Source organism: Narcine bancroftii, chromosome 4 (genome assembly GCF_036971445.1).
Source record: "Narcine bancroftii isolate sNarBan1 chromosome 4, sNarBan1.hap1, whole genome shotgun sequence".
In the NCBI taxonomy this organism is placed as follows: domain Eukaryota; kingdom Metazoa; phylum Chordata; class Chondrichthyes; order Torpediniformes; family Narcinidae; genus Narcine; species Narcine bancroftii.
Genome location: NC_091472.1, coordinates 192,494,873 through 192,509,779, shown reverse-complemented (window position 1 = coordinate 192,509,779; position 14,907 = coordinate 192,494,873). Strand labels below are relative to the sequence as shown.

Genomic DNA, 14,907 nt, shown 5'->3' with positions numbered 1-14,907 from the left:
TTCTGTGCTATCTACTGACAGTACAGTACCTGTACAGTACACTGACGGGTGCTATTCACAAGCCAAGCTTTCTAGTAAAAAGAAGCACTGCAAGGCCACTAACCCCTCTTCAATTTACTCAGGCAGCCGGAGTTGCAGAACGAGCGAGCGGATCCCATCATCTTGGCAACCTCTGCCCTTCATTCCCCTCGGTAAGCGACAGTCAGTGGAGCGGTGCAGGGGCGAGCAGTGTGCAGGCAGCAGCTGTTACTCCCTCGGGACACCTCTCCCGCTGTCCTTGCACCGACAGCGTGTCCAATTCTCTGCTATTGTCCCACGTTTTCTGTTTCACTCACTGCACTGATGCCGGCGTGGAGGCTTCCATACCACAATGCACTGCTGGTTACTCCACAGCGTGGGCCAACATTTAACCCCCTGTGAGCCAAACTGAACACTGCATTACTGCAGTAGGCAATCCTCTTTAATTTTGTTAGATTAAATCAGAAGCACCTTTCATTTTCTCTTCAGGTTTTGGATCTATTGAAAGAGTGATTGGATGAGGAATGTAACAACACGGTATAGGGATACCAGTGAGTGAGTTATGTATGATCAGGGAGCTCGTACCATTTACACTACATACAAGGAGAGCAGGCAGGGTGGAACCTGTGGATGTGCTTTAATCGGTCTTTCAGAAAGCCTTTGATGAAGTATTCCATGAGAAAGTCCTGATAGAGTGCAGGAGGTAGTGGCAATGTGCTGGTACGGGTGGAACATTGGTTGATTGACAGAGAATAGAAAGGAGGTTTTCAGATTGGGAGGTTCACGGCTCAGGTAGAGCAGCCTTCAGTCCCGGGCCCACTGCTGCTCGCAAACATCGTCAATCATCTGGAGGAGGACGACCCAACCAGGATTGAAGGGCGTCTGCTGAGAACAAAGGCGCGGTGGAATTTCTTCAGCCAAAGGGTGGTGAACCCGTAGAATCTGTGGCTGCAGGTGGTTGTGGAGGCCGGGCCATTGGATGCATTTAAGGCAGAGATTGATAGGTTATTGATGAGCAAGAGCATCAGAGGATATGGGGAGAAGGCCAGGCAGTTTTCCCAATTACTGTGGGAAAATGGATCATCTCATAACTGAATGGTGGGACAGACTCGATGGCTTATTTCTGCTCCGGTGTCTATAAAAGTCCTTAAATGAATCCCTGATTAAGTTTGTCATTGAGGAGTCTGATGGAGGAGGGGTAGCAGCTTTTCCTGAACCTGGTGGTGTGAGTCTTGTGGCACCGATACCTCTTTCTTGATGGTAGCAGCGAGAACAGAGTGCGTGCTGGGTGGTCTGGGTCTTTGATGATTGATGTTACTCTCTGACAGCAGCGTTCCCTGTAAATGTACTCAGTAGTGAGGAGGGTTTTGCCTGTGATGTTCTGGGTTGTGTCCACTACCTTTTGGAGGGCTTTACTCTCAGGGGTATTGGTGTTTGCATACCAGACCATGATGCAGCCAGTCAGCACACTTTCCACCACACCTCTGTAGAAATTGCCAGGGCTTCTGGTGTCATAATTAACCTCCGCAAACTCCTGAGGAAGAAGAAGCGCTGATGTGCTTTCTAGAACCTAAATTTGCTCACCCTCTCCACCTCTGATCCCCCAATGATCACTGGATTGTAAATCTCTGGCTTTCCCTTCCTGAAGTCAACAATCAGCTCCTTAGTTATGGTGACATTGAGTCCAAGGTTGTTGTTGGTGCACCATTCAGCCAAGTTTTCAATCTCCATCCTGTATACTGACTCATCCCCTTCCTTTATACAAAACACTGCTGTGGTATTGTCAGCAAATTTGTAGATGGTGTTACTGTCATACTGAGCAACACCGTCATAGGTGTAAAGTGAGTAGAGCAGGAGGCTGTGGTGCTCTGATACTGATGGAGATTGTGGAGGAGATATTCTTACCAATCCTCACTGATTGTAGTCTGGAGGTGAGGAAATCCAGGATCCAATTACTGTGGTAATACACCACTAGCCTACTGCAGGGGGCGATCTCTGTACCTGCAGGAAGACGTCTGGAGGACAGACTACACCTGGCCAGCTGTCAATCAGTCGACCTGAATAAACCCCTAGGGGGTTAACTCCACCAGCCAGCTGTCAATCACCTGACCAGGATATAGTCCTGAGCCAGTCATTCGGGAGACACCATCACAGCCACTACTGTAGCAGAGACTTTTAGCCAAATAAAGGCTGTTGTGCAGTCTTCAAGTTTGTGTCTGCTTACTGCTTCTGCAGTACGTCACAATTATACAGTGGGGTGTTAATTCCCAGATCTTGGAGTTTGCTCATCAGTTTTGGTTAAATGCGGAACTGTAGTTGATAAAGAGCATCCTGTTGCATTCATCTTTACTGTCCAGGTGTTTCAGGGCTTTGTGTAGAACCAGTGAGATGGCATCCACTGTAGACCTGTTACTATGATAGGAGAACTGGAGCGGATTCATGTCACCACTCAGACAGGAGCTGATATGCTTCATCACCAGGTCACTATTGATGCAAGTTCCACTGGTCGATAAAGGCAGGTTACCACGCTCTTCTTGGGCACTGGTATGAATGACGCCTGTTTGAAACAGGTGGGTACCACACCCTGCTGTAGTGAGATGTTGAAGATATCCGTGAACACATTGGTAAATTGTTCAGTACAGATTTTTAATACTCGACCAGGTTCTCCATCTGGGCCAGATGTTTTTCTCGGATTCATGTTTAAATATTGAAAGACATGGTAATTTTCCTGAAACCATCAATGAAATGCCCTTTTTAATCACAGGAGTGCAAGTTAGGTGTCAAGAACATCTCCCCACGTGAAATCCAGATAAACAGACAAGACTAGTGCCCAGACACTTAAGGTGAATAGCTGACTGATCACTGAGGACCAGGAGAAAGTAGAAGCTCTTGCAAACCAATTCCAAACGGTCTTCACCTGGGAAGCGATGGACCCTTCATCTTTTTCTGATCTACCATCCAGCCCGTATACAGACAATTGAGGTTGAAGATGTTAAAAAGTTACTGCTTATCCTCAATACAGCAAAACCTATTGGGCCAGACCAGATTCCGAATCAAGCCCTCAAGATTGCAGCTGAAGAACTAGCTCCTGTTCTGCAGTTTATCTTCTAGCAGCCGTTCGACTCAGGTGACCTTCCCGTGGACTGGAGAAAGGCAAACATCACTCCTCTCTTCAACCACTAACCCATCAAATTATCGTCCTGTTCCATTAACAAGCACCTGCTGCAAGTTCCTGGAGTACATAATAGACAGCAATCTTAGCAGTCAATATTCTTACTGATACTCAACATGCCTTTAGGAAGCGTACATCATGCAAGTCCCAGCTTATCCTGACAAATAAACTGGCCAAAAACTTTGACAATAACGTCACCACTGATTTAGCGGTGCTCGACTGCTCCAAGGCATTCGGTGTCATTCCCCACCAAAGATTACTTAAGAAGCTCAACTACTACGGTATTCGCTCCAACACTAAAAGATGGATTTCCAGTTTCTTGACAAAATGTCTCTAGCGGATGTGCGTGAATGGAAAAAGCTCTGAATGGTGTCCAGTGTTAAGTGGTCCACCCCAGGGCCCACATTTGCTTTTACTCTACATCAATGACATTCACAGAAAGGTCACAAGCCTCTCTAGACTATTCGCGTATGACTATTTGGTATACATTCCAATTAAGTCAGCCACTGACGAGGATGCTCTCCAAAAAGATCTGGATAGCATGGTAGAAAAATGGGGCATGCAGTTCAATCCTTCCAAATGCAAAACCATGCAGGTCACCAGGCAAAACATCATACAAATCCCTGGGTGTCACCCTGAATGAAACCAAACAGACCAACTACCTTGGCATCAAAACCCAGAACAACCTGCGTTGGAATCATCAGACACATCATACAACGGTGAAGGCAACAGGAGTCCTAAATTTTCTGAGACGCAACTTCCATTGTTCAACTTCTATCAAGGAGAAGTTGTACCTCGCCCTCGTCAGACTACATTTGGAATATGCAGTAGCTGCTTGGGACTCATACATAAAAAACACTACGCCCATCGAACGAGTCCAGAGAAAGGTAGCCCAATTTGTCACAAATACATATGGAAGAGAAATAAGTGTTACAAAGCTCTTGGATTCATTTAAATGGAGCTCTCCCCAAGATAAACGTGAAGTACACCGCCTGACTGGTTTTTACAAAATGCTAAACTGCCAGCTCGATATAGACGACCAATTCTACACCGTACCCAAGCCTGCTCGGAGCAGACGAAGGCAGGCATCCCAATTTGTAGTGCCATCTTCCAAAACATAGGAGTACAGCAATTCATTTTTCCCCCATACAATTAAAGCATGGAATAATCTTCCCCTACCTTATTCACACAACCAGACTCAATTAAAGTTAAGACAGTTCTTCTTCAAAAATCTCCTCTTTAAGCCCACTCTCCCCCACCTCCAGTTTAAATCCCATACAGAATACTTTGGAGGATCAAGAACTAAGAACAATCTCCATCACTGTAAGACACAGGAGCAGAAGTTGGCCATTCAGCCCATTGAGACTGCCCCGCCATTTAATAATTTTCCCACATCCCCACCTTCTCTCCATAACATTTGGTGCCCTGGTTAATCAAGAAGCGATCAATCTCTTCCTTAAACACACCCAATGACTCAAAAGTATATATTCACATAATCTCAGTCCTCACCACCTGCTGAGGTTCTCCATTGGGTTTTTACTTCATTTACTGCATCTGTAGACTTTTGTGTTTCACTCCTCTCTCCTCTCTACTGCTCCCATTAGTGCATGACAAGAAAGATCACTTCACCTTCACAGAAAAGGCAAGCTCGGCACATAATTTCACATTACTTATATTTAGAAAGATGAGATGACAAAACTGGAATACTATACATGTGAAAAATGAAAAGAAACCGCAGATGCTGGTAACCTAAAACAAAGGCAGAAACTGCTGGAAATCCCAGGGGAAGGGGGGGTTAGGCAGCATTGTCAGTGGTATGAACCTGGGGGAGCGGTGACACAGCGCTGCTCCCCAAAGGGTTCAATTTCCTGTTCCTAATGCCAGCCGGTCTGTTCAGGCATTAACCTGCCTGTCAAAGAAGCCAACAGTGTTTGTAACTATAATCATACAACTGTGGAGGTCTATGTACCAGATGGTGATTCCTGTGCTCAGCAGAGGCCACAAGGGGTTGCAAACTCCGGGGGGAGCAGCAGATTGGCGCAGGGGACCAGAAATGGAGAGAACATCCCCCCACTCCCCCGTTTGTAAAAAAGAAGCAGTGGAATCAACCCGACAGGACACTGACCACAGGAGCGGACAAGCAAGGGGCTCAGCGGGGACCCACAAAAGCTGTGGGCAACTTGTGGTTGGGGGACCCCCACAGGCTGAGGGCTGCTGGAGACTGGCTCATGGGAACAAGGTATTGGAGCCAGGATTCAAGGGAGTTCTGAGGGCCAGAAGGGCACCCAAAGGGCCTTGGGCGCTGAAGGCTTCCTGTTCATGTCGGAGGATTGGATGTGGAACTCGGGTTGCTGATGGATCAAACAGGGGTCTGTGCAGCTGCAGGAGGGCTGGAGGTGAATCCACGGACCCTCAGTGATTTTGAAGGGACTCTCTTTTGCTTCTCTTTCTCTCTTACTCCAAGGGGCGCCGGAAGGTGCTAATGACAACTCTTTGTCTGCCTTACAGTCGAGAAAAAGTAATTTCAATTAAAAATTCCATGTTCTGTACTATTACATGACAATAAAGGAATCTTGAAAATAAATTTATGATACATTTCTGAACTTACCACCTGCTGCCAGGAAAATGTCAGTTGAACAATTGGGTGGCATTAGCCAGCTTGGATTTGACTTCAATCAAAACAGAAAATGAAGGAGCCACGTGATGGAGTAGTGGCCGGTAGGAGAATACCAGCCCTCTCCAGAAAAGAAGAAATAAAGTGAAGAAAATACAAAGTTCAAGAAACACAAAACACAACAAATAAAAGATAAAGTTGTGGGAAAAAAGAAAGAAAATGGCACCCAAGAAGGAAAAAGTAAAAACAACAGGAAGAAAAGACGCCGGAAGAGGAAGAAGGCCTTAACTGCATGAAGAAACAGGGAGCCGTCAAGGTTGGTGATAACCCCGCAGAATCGCAACCTCCCGACCGCTGGACTGCAAAAATGGCTCTCTGAGCCAAACAGAAGTGCGCAACTGCGCATGCACGAGGAGTCACGCGTGTACAGTGCGCTTACTAAGAAGGAGAACACCGATGAGGGGGGGCCCAGCTGAGGAGCGAATTTACACAGCACAACCAGCTGAGGGATGCCCGACACCAGGGCTCTCAGCTGGAAGAAGAGGAAAGCAACAGGAAAGGGAGTGAAAGGAAAAAAGAGCAGCAACAGGAGGCCCAACAGATGAGTAGCCAAGAAGAAGAGGACCAAAAGCAAGAAGCCAAGCAAGAAGACGCCCAGCAAAGTGAGGAAAGCAACTCAACAAGAAAGTCAGAAGAGACACAGATACAAGGAAGAGAAGAAGAAGACACAAACACAGGTGCAGACATAAAAGAGGAAGAAGACCAAGCTCTGCACAAAGGAATAGAAGGTAAAATAGATGGACAGTATATAGATTTTAAAAAATTTTCAAGAACAAATGAGAGCATTAAAAGAATGGTTGACATTAGAATTTAGTGAAATGAAAAGAAAAATGAAAAGTACAGAAGAAAAAGTGAGTAGAATAGAGCTGGTCATGACAGAAATAGGGAAAAGATTAGAAAATGTGGAAGACCGAGAAATGGCTGTAGAAATGGAAGTGAACGACTTAAGAAGAAAATTGGAAGAAAGTGATAAAAAAGTTAAAGAGTCACAAGAGTTGTTAGCTCAGAAAATTGATATAATGGAAAACTATAGTAGGTGAAACAATGTAAAGATAGTGGGCCTAAAGGAAGATGAAGAAGGCGCAAATATGAAAGAATTTATAAAAGAATGGATCCCAACGGTCCTGGGAATGCCAGAAATACAGGAAGGAATGGAAATAGAAAGGGCACACAGAACATTAGCCCCGAAACCACAACCACAACAAAAACCAAGATCCGTTTTAGTAAAATTCTTGAGATACACGACAAGTGAAAATATATTGGAGAGGGCAAGGAATAAAATTAGAGAAGACAAAAAACCATTGGAATACAAGGGTCAATAAATATTTTTTTACCCAGACACAAGTTTTGAACTCCTAAAGAAGAAGAAGGAGTTTAACACAGCAAAATCAATCCTATGGTAAAAAGGCTATAAATTTATGTTAAGATATCCAGCTGTGCTTAAAATATTTATCCCAGGGGAGCAAAACAGACTGTTCTCAGATCCAGAGAAAGCACAAGAATTTGCAGAACGCCTGCAGGACATAACATAACAATTACAGCACGGAAACAGGCCATTAGACCCTTCTAGTCCGCACCGAACCAAACACTCCTCTCTAGTCCCACCTACCTGCACAATGACCATAACCCTCCACCTTCTTCTCATCCATATACCTGTCCAGCTTTTTCTTAAATAAGAAAATTGAATCTGCCGCCACTATTTCTCCCAGAAGCTCATTCCACACCATTACCACTCTGAGTAAAGAAGTTCCCCCTCATGTTACCTCTAAACCTCTGCCCCATAACTCTTAATTCATGTCCTCTTGTTTCAATCTCTCCTACTCTTAACGAAAATAGTCTATCCACATCCACTCTGTCTATCCCTTTCATAATCTTAAATACCTCTATCAAATCCCCTCTCAACCTTCAACCTTCCAAAGAATAAAGACCTAATCTGCCCAATCTCTCCCTGTACTCTAGATGCTTAAACCCAGGTAACATTCTGGTAAATCTTCTCTGCACTCTCTCCACTCTGTTTATATCCTTCCTATAATTAGGCGACCAGAACTGCACACAGAACTCTAAATTAGGCCGCACCAATGCCTTATACAATCTCAACATCACTTCCCAACTCCTATATTCCATGCAATGATTGATAAAGGCCAGCATACTAAAAGCTTTCTTCACCACCCTATTCACATGAGTTTCTACCTTCAGGGAACGATGTACCGTTACTCCTAAATCCTTCTGCTCTTCTGTATTCATCAATGCTCTCCCATTTACTACTTATGTCCTGTTCTGATTCTTCTTACCAAAATGAAGCACCTCACACTTATCAGCATTAAATTCCATCTGCCATTTTTCAGCCCACTTTTCTAAGCAGCCCAAATCCCTCTGCAATCCTTGAAAACCTTCTTCATTATCCACTATTCCACCTATCTTAGTATTCTACAGAAGGAGAGATGAAGAGATGTAACAAGAATGAAGAACGATGATAAAATACATATAAAGATGTAAAAATAATGTATATGTAAGAACTAAAGAAGGGAAGAAAGGAAGTGGGGGGAAAGAGGGTGAGCTTTGTTATATGTGAAGATAAAAGTCTTTTCTAGAGGGGGTTGGGTGGGAGAATAACAGTCACTGCGAAATCAGTTGACGCTTGCGAGCGGGTTCATAATCCAAATGGAGAGGGGAGTTATGGTTGCCCGGCAAGGGACAAGGGGCAACTCAGAGAAGAGGGGGACACTTGGGGTTAAGGGAATTTTAGATGTGGGAATAGTGGAAATATTTTATGTTTTAGAAGTGTTGTCTTACAGTGTGTTCAAAAGAAGAAAACAGAAATGGATAAGGAGGAAAGGTGGTGATGAGGAAGCGAAAATGGATATGTATTGAACCAAATTAAATTAAGTAGGTTAACTAGGCAGGGATGTCCACTATCTCCCTCACTGATCGCTTTAGCATAGAACCATTGGCAGAACTTATAAGAACAGAAAATAAAATAAAAGGGATAAAAATAAAGGAGGAGTATAAAATCAGTTTATTTGCAGATGACATCATAGTATACTTAACAGAACTAGAAATGTCAATAAAAGAACTACATAAGAAATTGAAGGAATATCGGGGTACAAGATCAACACAAATAAAAGTGAAGCGATGCCAATGAATAACGCGGATTACACAGAATTTAAAAAAGAATCACCATTTAAATGGCAAACACAAGCAATCCGATACCTAGGTATTAGATTAGATAATAATTTAGGCCACCTATACAAATTAAATTATCAGCCATTAATGAAGAAATTACAGGATGACTTAGAACATTGGAAAGAATTGCCACCAACATTGATAGGGAGGGTAAATTACATTAAAATGAATGTCTTCCCAAGGATACAATACCTATTTCAATCATTACCAATTCCCTTAACAGAGAAATTCTTCAATGAACTAAAGAAAATAATAAGGAAATTCTTATGGAAAGGGGGGAAACCGAGGATAGCTCTAGATAAATTAACAGAGTGGTACAAACAAGGTGGTTTGCAGTTACCAAATTTTAAAAATTATTATAGAGCAGCACAATTAAAGTATTTATCAGATTTTTATCAGACAAGGGAAAAACCAGATTGGACTAAGATAGAGCTAGATAAAATAGGGGAGAAGGTACCGGAACATATACTTTATGTGGGATGAAAAGCTGGTGCAATATAAAAGCTCACCGATACTGCAACATTTACTCAATATATGGAAGAAGATTCATGTAGAAAGGAAAAAAAACAAATTACCAAATACCAAAATTATTACTGAAGCAAAATCTAATCCCTTTCACAATAGATAACTTTTCCTTTAGAGAATGGGAGAATAAAGGAATTAAAAGGATAGAAAATTGTTTTTTGGGAAATAATATATTAACATTTGAACAAATGAAGTACAAATATGGAATAACTCATGGTACAATGTTTGCATACCATCAACTGAAAGCCTACTTAAAGGATAAATTGGGAAGCAAACTGAGATTACCAGAAGGAAGCAGCTTTGAATATGTGATTACAGAAACAATGATAATAAAAAGATCTTTAACGAACATGTACATCAAGCTGCAAGAGAAGGAAAATGATGAAATAAGCTATAAACCCAAACAAAAGTGGGAAAAAGATTTAAACAGAGAGACAAAAAATGAAATATGGGAAAAGTTATTCTCTGGAACTATGAAGAATATAGTAAACACAAGGTTACACATGATACAGTATAATTGGTTACACAGGTTATATATCATGCCCAAAAAGTTAAAAAAATGGGATCCAACATTATCAGATAGATGTTTTCGCTGTAAGAAGGAAATGGGAACAAGAGTACATGCAATTTGGGCATGTGAGAAAGTGAAAACGTTTTGGGAAGATCTAAATCAGGTATTAAATAAAATCACAAAAAGCAACATACCAAAAAATCCAGAGATCTTTCTTCTAAGTAATATAAGAAGTAAGGAATTAGGCCTCAAACTGGATGAAGCGCAAAAAAGATTCATTATGATAGCCTTAGCTATAGCAAAAAAATGTATAATGTCAACTGGAAATCAGAAGAGAGCCTGAGAATACAGCAATGGTACATGGAAATGAATAAATGTATTCCATTGGAAAAAATAACATATAATTTAAAAAATAAACTCACATTATTCGAACTAATTTGGGAACCGTACATGGAACACAACAGAGAGGGCCTCCACCCCCTAAAATGATAGAATGAGAAGAAGACAAAATGACCTGATCCAGTGTGTAAAAGTAGATGACACATTTTTCTTGTTTATTTTTCACTGTATGATTGTTTAATGGTTTTATTATATTGTATATGTTAAATGTTTATTGGTTTTGGAGGAGGGTGGGAAGTGGGGAGGGAAGGTAGGGGGGGAAAAAAGGGGAGAAAATGACACTGTGTATATTTAAGAGGGAAATGTTTGTATGTATTTTGGTTGATATGGTTCACAGTGTTACAAATAAAAAAATTATTTTAAAAAATCAAAACAGAAAATACTGGGAATACTCAACAGGTCAGCAGCACCTGTGAAAAGAGAAGCAACTGCAGATCCAAAATGTTGGCGGTTTCTCTTCCCACAGAGTTGCCTGGGCCCGGTCAGCCTTTTATTTTCATTAATTTTTTGTTTTAATTTCAGAATTTCTCACACATTAAGTTTCATTTTTGCTTAATTTGCCATTGGATCCTGCTTTTAACTCGGGACTGGGTGGTTTTCCCCATTGCTGGGTGCACATCAGTGTTAAATTTTTCGATTTAGACATACAGCACGATAACAGGCCCTTCTGGCCCACGAGCCCATGCCGCCAAAATACTCCAATTAACCTACAGCCCCGGTACATTTTGAAGGGTGGGAGGAAACTGAAGCACTCGGAGAAAACCCACGCAGACACGGGGAGATGTATACAGACAGTGCAGGATTCAAACCCACCTTGCTGGCGCTGTAATAATGTTGCATTGACCCCTATGCTAACCGTGCTGCCCTTTGCAATTCCTTCCTCAGACTAACTGTTAGACCTGCAGCACAGGTGTCCAACATCTCAGAAATTTGCTTTAAATGAAGAACTTACTAGCCACTTCCACCAATGCATTGGATATATTTTTTATATTTGTTGCTCTCGGTTGTAAAAAAAGGAGTTGTCCTTCTCCATATAATGAATACAATAGGGACGGTAGAAATGAACAAGAAATTTGACCTGGTTAATTAACAACAGAGTGGTTAGTTCTTGGTCTTCAGTCCTGCAAAGCTGGATCTAGTCTCAGCGCATGCTTTACATTCTTGAAATGGGAGGTTGTTTGAGGATTGGAGAGGGTTCAGTGAAGAACCACAAGAGTGTTTCCTGGAACAAAGGGATTAGCATTTGAGGAATGTTTGACTGCTCTTGGACTGTACTCCTCCGAGGAGTACAGTCCAAGACCCAATACAAGCATTTGGAATGTTGAAAGGCCTGCACAGGGTAGATGTGGGGAAGTTGTTTCCCATGGTGGGGGAATCTAGGACAGTAGGACACAACTTCAGGATCGATGGGTACCTATTTAAAACAGAGATGCGGAGGAATTTCTTGTGCCAGACAGTGGTGAACCTCTAGAATTTGCTGCCAAGGGCGGCTGTGGGAGGCCAAGTCGTTGTATGTATTTGAGGCAGAAATTGATGGGTATCTGAATAGTCAGGGTATCAAAGGTTATTGGGAGATGGCAGGGAAGTGAATGGATCAGCTCATGATGGAATTGCGGGGGCAGACTTATTGGGCTGAATGGCCTACTTCTACTATATATTTTAGTCTTACAGTCTTATGATATTACAGCCACCACCTCAGTTTGATAAAGCTAATTATAACACTAAGTTTTATAATCAAAATTTAAATATGAAAACCAGGAGATGCCAGCGTGAAACCTTAATAATATTTTAGTCAATTTTGCTTGTAATTCATAGTTAATGCTCTGATAAGATTATGCCCAGAGGAAGTTAGTTCCATGTGAAATAAATGTTTAAAGTATTTTAATTTTTAATGTAGACATACAGCATGGTAACAGGCCCTTCCGGCACATGAGCCCGTGCCTCTCAAATACCTCAATTAACCTACAGCCTTGTACATTTATGGAAGGTGGAGGAAACCGGGTGCAGACACGGGGGTGATAATGCCGGATTTGAACCTGGGTCTTTTGTGCTCTAATAGTGCCGTGCTGACCACCACGATAACCATGCTACCCCTGCACGATCTGTGCTGCCCCTATTGTACTTCTCCATGAGAACCACGTACCTGGAATAGATTCACAGCAAGAGCAAGTGTGACATATCATCTGATTACAGGTTGGTAGAGTTGCCTGTAATAAAACTGAGGACATTTGAAGAGTTAATTATAAAGCAGAGGATGATGTATTCAACGTACCGTGATGGTTCGGAACTACTGAGATGACAATAGGCTCCCTAATTACAAGCCATATTAACAAAAATGTAGGTGGAACTGTTATCAGACATAAATATACAATCAGGGTGCTGAGTGCAGTACTGGACTCGACACTACAGGAGAGGATACAACTCAGGCTCACTAGAATTCTATCTGGTACAAGAAAATGTAATTGAAAGGAAACATTGGAGGCGTTTCTTGTTGGAACTGCACAAGAAGAAGGCAGTTTGCTTCTCCTAGCGGACGAATCCAGGACAATAACCCTTAAATACAAACTCAAATGTGTGAAGCACGAATCAGCTTGCATGCATTGGAATAATCATGAAACTGCTGCAAAATTGTTTGTTGAAAGCGAAACCAGGGGATGTGGGAACAGGTCACTTCACTGACTCAGGCTTATTTGCTCATTTGATGGCTTAATGCCAAGACAAATTAGTTGAGGCAGTTTGACAAACATCACAGTAACAGGCCCTTCCAGCCCTTGAGTCTGTGCCGCCCAGATACCCCAAATAACCTACAACCCTGCTACATTTTGAAGGGTGGGAGGGAACCAGAACACCCGGAGGAAACCCACGCAGACATGGGGAGAACATACAAACTCCTCACAGACACGCCGGATTCGAACCCCGATGGCTGGACTGTAACGGCGTTGCGCTAACCACGACGTCTCACATTGCCTTCCATGGTGAGGCCTGTCGTGAGGCTCAGATCAAGTGAGAAAGCAGAGGTAGGTGCTGGGCATCATCTCGATCAGGAGAGGGCTTTCTGATGCCCCGAATGCGACTCTCTTAGCTGACTGGTGGTATTTACAGGGCTCTAAACATAGGAGCATCACAGGCAGCAAGACCAACCCGAGGATGGTACCCTTGTCTGAGAAGGTCGTGGCATCAGTGCACTGATTGGCTGGGTGGACAGGTGTCTTCTGTATTTCAAGATCACATATATTGTCATCTGATTGTACATGTACTAGAGCATCCCTCTGGGACCACTGTGCGCACATATAGATGTACTGTACACCCTGCAAACAAACGATATCTATACATAGCAATCCAAAATAAATATATATATAAATAATTCACGGGTTTCTAGGGTTGTTTAAGTAGTCTCACCGCCTGCGGGAAGAAGCTGTTTCCCACCCAGGCAGCCCTGGTTTTTATGCTCCTTATATTTCTAGGTGATTGCAGCTGCTGTCTGCTTGAGAACTGTTAGGTCAAACTGCTTTCAATGGTCTCTGCACGGGTCGAATGTGAGATGTGAGAACGGTGCAAAAGTAAATCCCCGCTCTTCCTTCCTTGAATCTCTTGGTGCCCATCATTAAGATTGCGCCAGTTAGCAGTGGAGGGCGGGAACATTTTCTCCCCCTTGCAAAAATGTAACTTTGAAAACGGGTCATTGGGAATCATCCATGGCCACGCCAATGACCACTACTTTCACCAGTATCCACTCCAGATTGGCTGAAGTAAAGCAATGTGGGGTAGAACACCCCAGCATGAGCTTGGTTATAAACTGCCTACAGAGGCAGTGATACCTTCTATTAAGCAAATAAACTCCATCAGACCATAAGACGTAGGGGCAGAAATAGTCAGCCCCACCATATAATCACAAGCTGATCCATTTTCCCACTCAGCCCCACTGCCCTGCCTTATCTCCATCACCTTTGATGCCCTGGCTAATCAAGAATCTATCAATCTCTGCCTTAAATACCTGCCCTCCACAACCACTCGTGGCAACAAATTCCACAGATTCACTACCCCCTCTCTCTGTTCTAAGCGGATGCCCTTCGATTCTGAAGTTGTGCCTTCTTGTTCCTAGACTCTCCCACCGTGGGAAACAACCTTTCTACATCTACTCTGTCTGCGCCTTTCAACATTCAAAATATTTCAATGAGATCACCCCCCCCATTCTCCTAAATTCCAATGTGTACAGGCCAAGAGCTGTCAAATACTCCTCATATGATAACCCTTTCATTCCTGGAATCATCCTTGTGAACCTCCTCTGAACCCTGACCAAGGTCAGCACATGCTTTCTGAAATTCAGAATTCAACATTTATCCCCACCTTCATCTGATCCCACTGTTTGCACGGAGTGAAACACGAAAGTCTGCAGACGCTGCGATTGTAAAGACACAGAAATGC

The 14,907-nt window shown here is 42.9% G+C and overlaps 1 protein-coding gene across 2 annotated transcripts in view; it reads right to left on the bottom strand.

The window, feature by feature from the left end:
• Positions 1–14,907, bottom strand: part of LOC138761394 (oxysterol-binding protein 2-like) — a 514,880-nt gene that overhangs the window by 333,919 nt on the left and 166,054 nt on the right. The window contains exon 1 of one of the 2 annotated variants that reach the window (XM_069933420.1): positions 104–322. The exons of the other annotated variant lie outside the window; for it this stretch is intronic. Coding sequence (XP_069789521.1) covers positions 104–161 — 58 coding nt within the window. The 5' untranslated portion in view covers positions 162–322. Of the gene's footprint in view, positions 1–103; positions 323–14,907 lie in introns of those variants that run through there. 2 annotated transcript variants of the gene reach the window in all.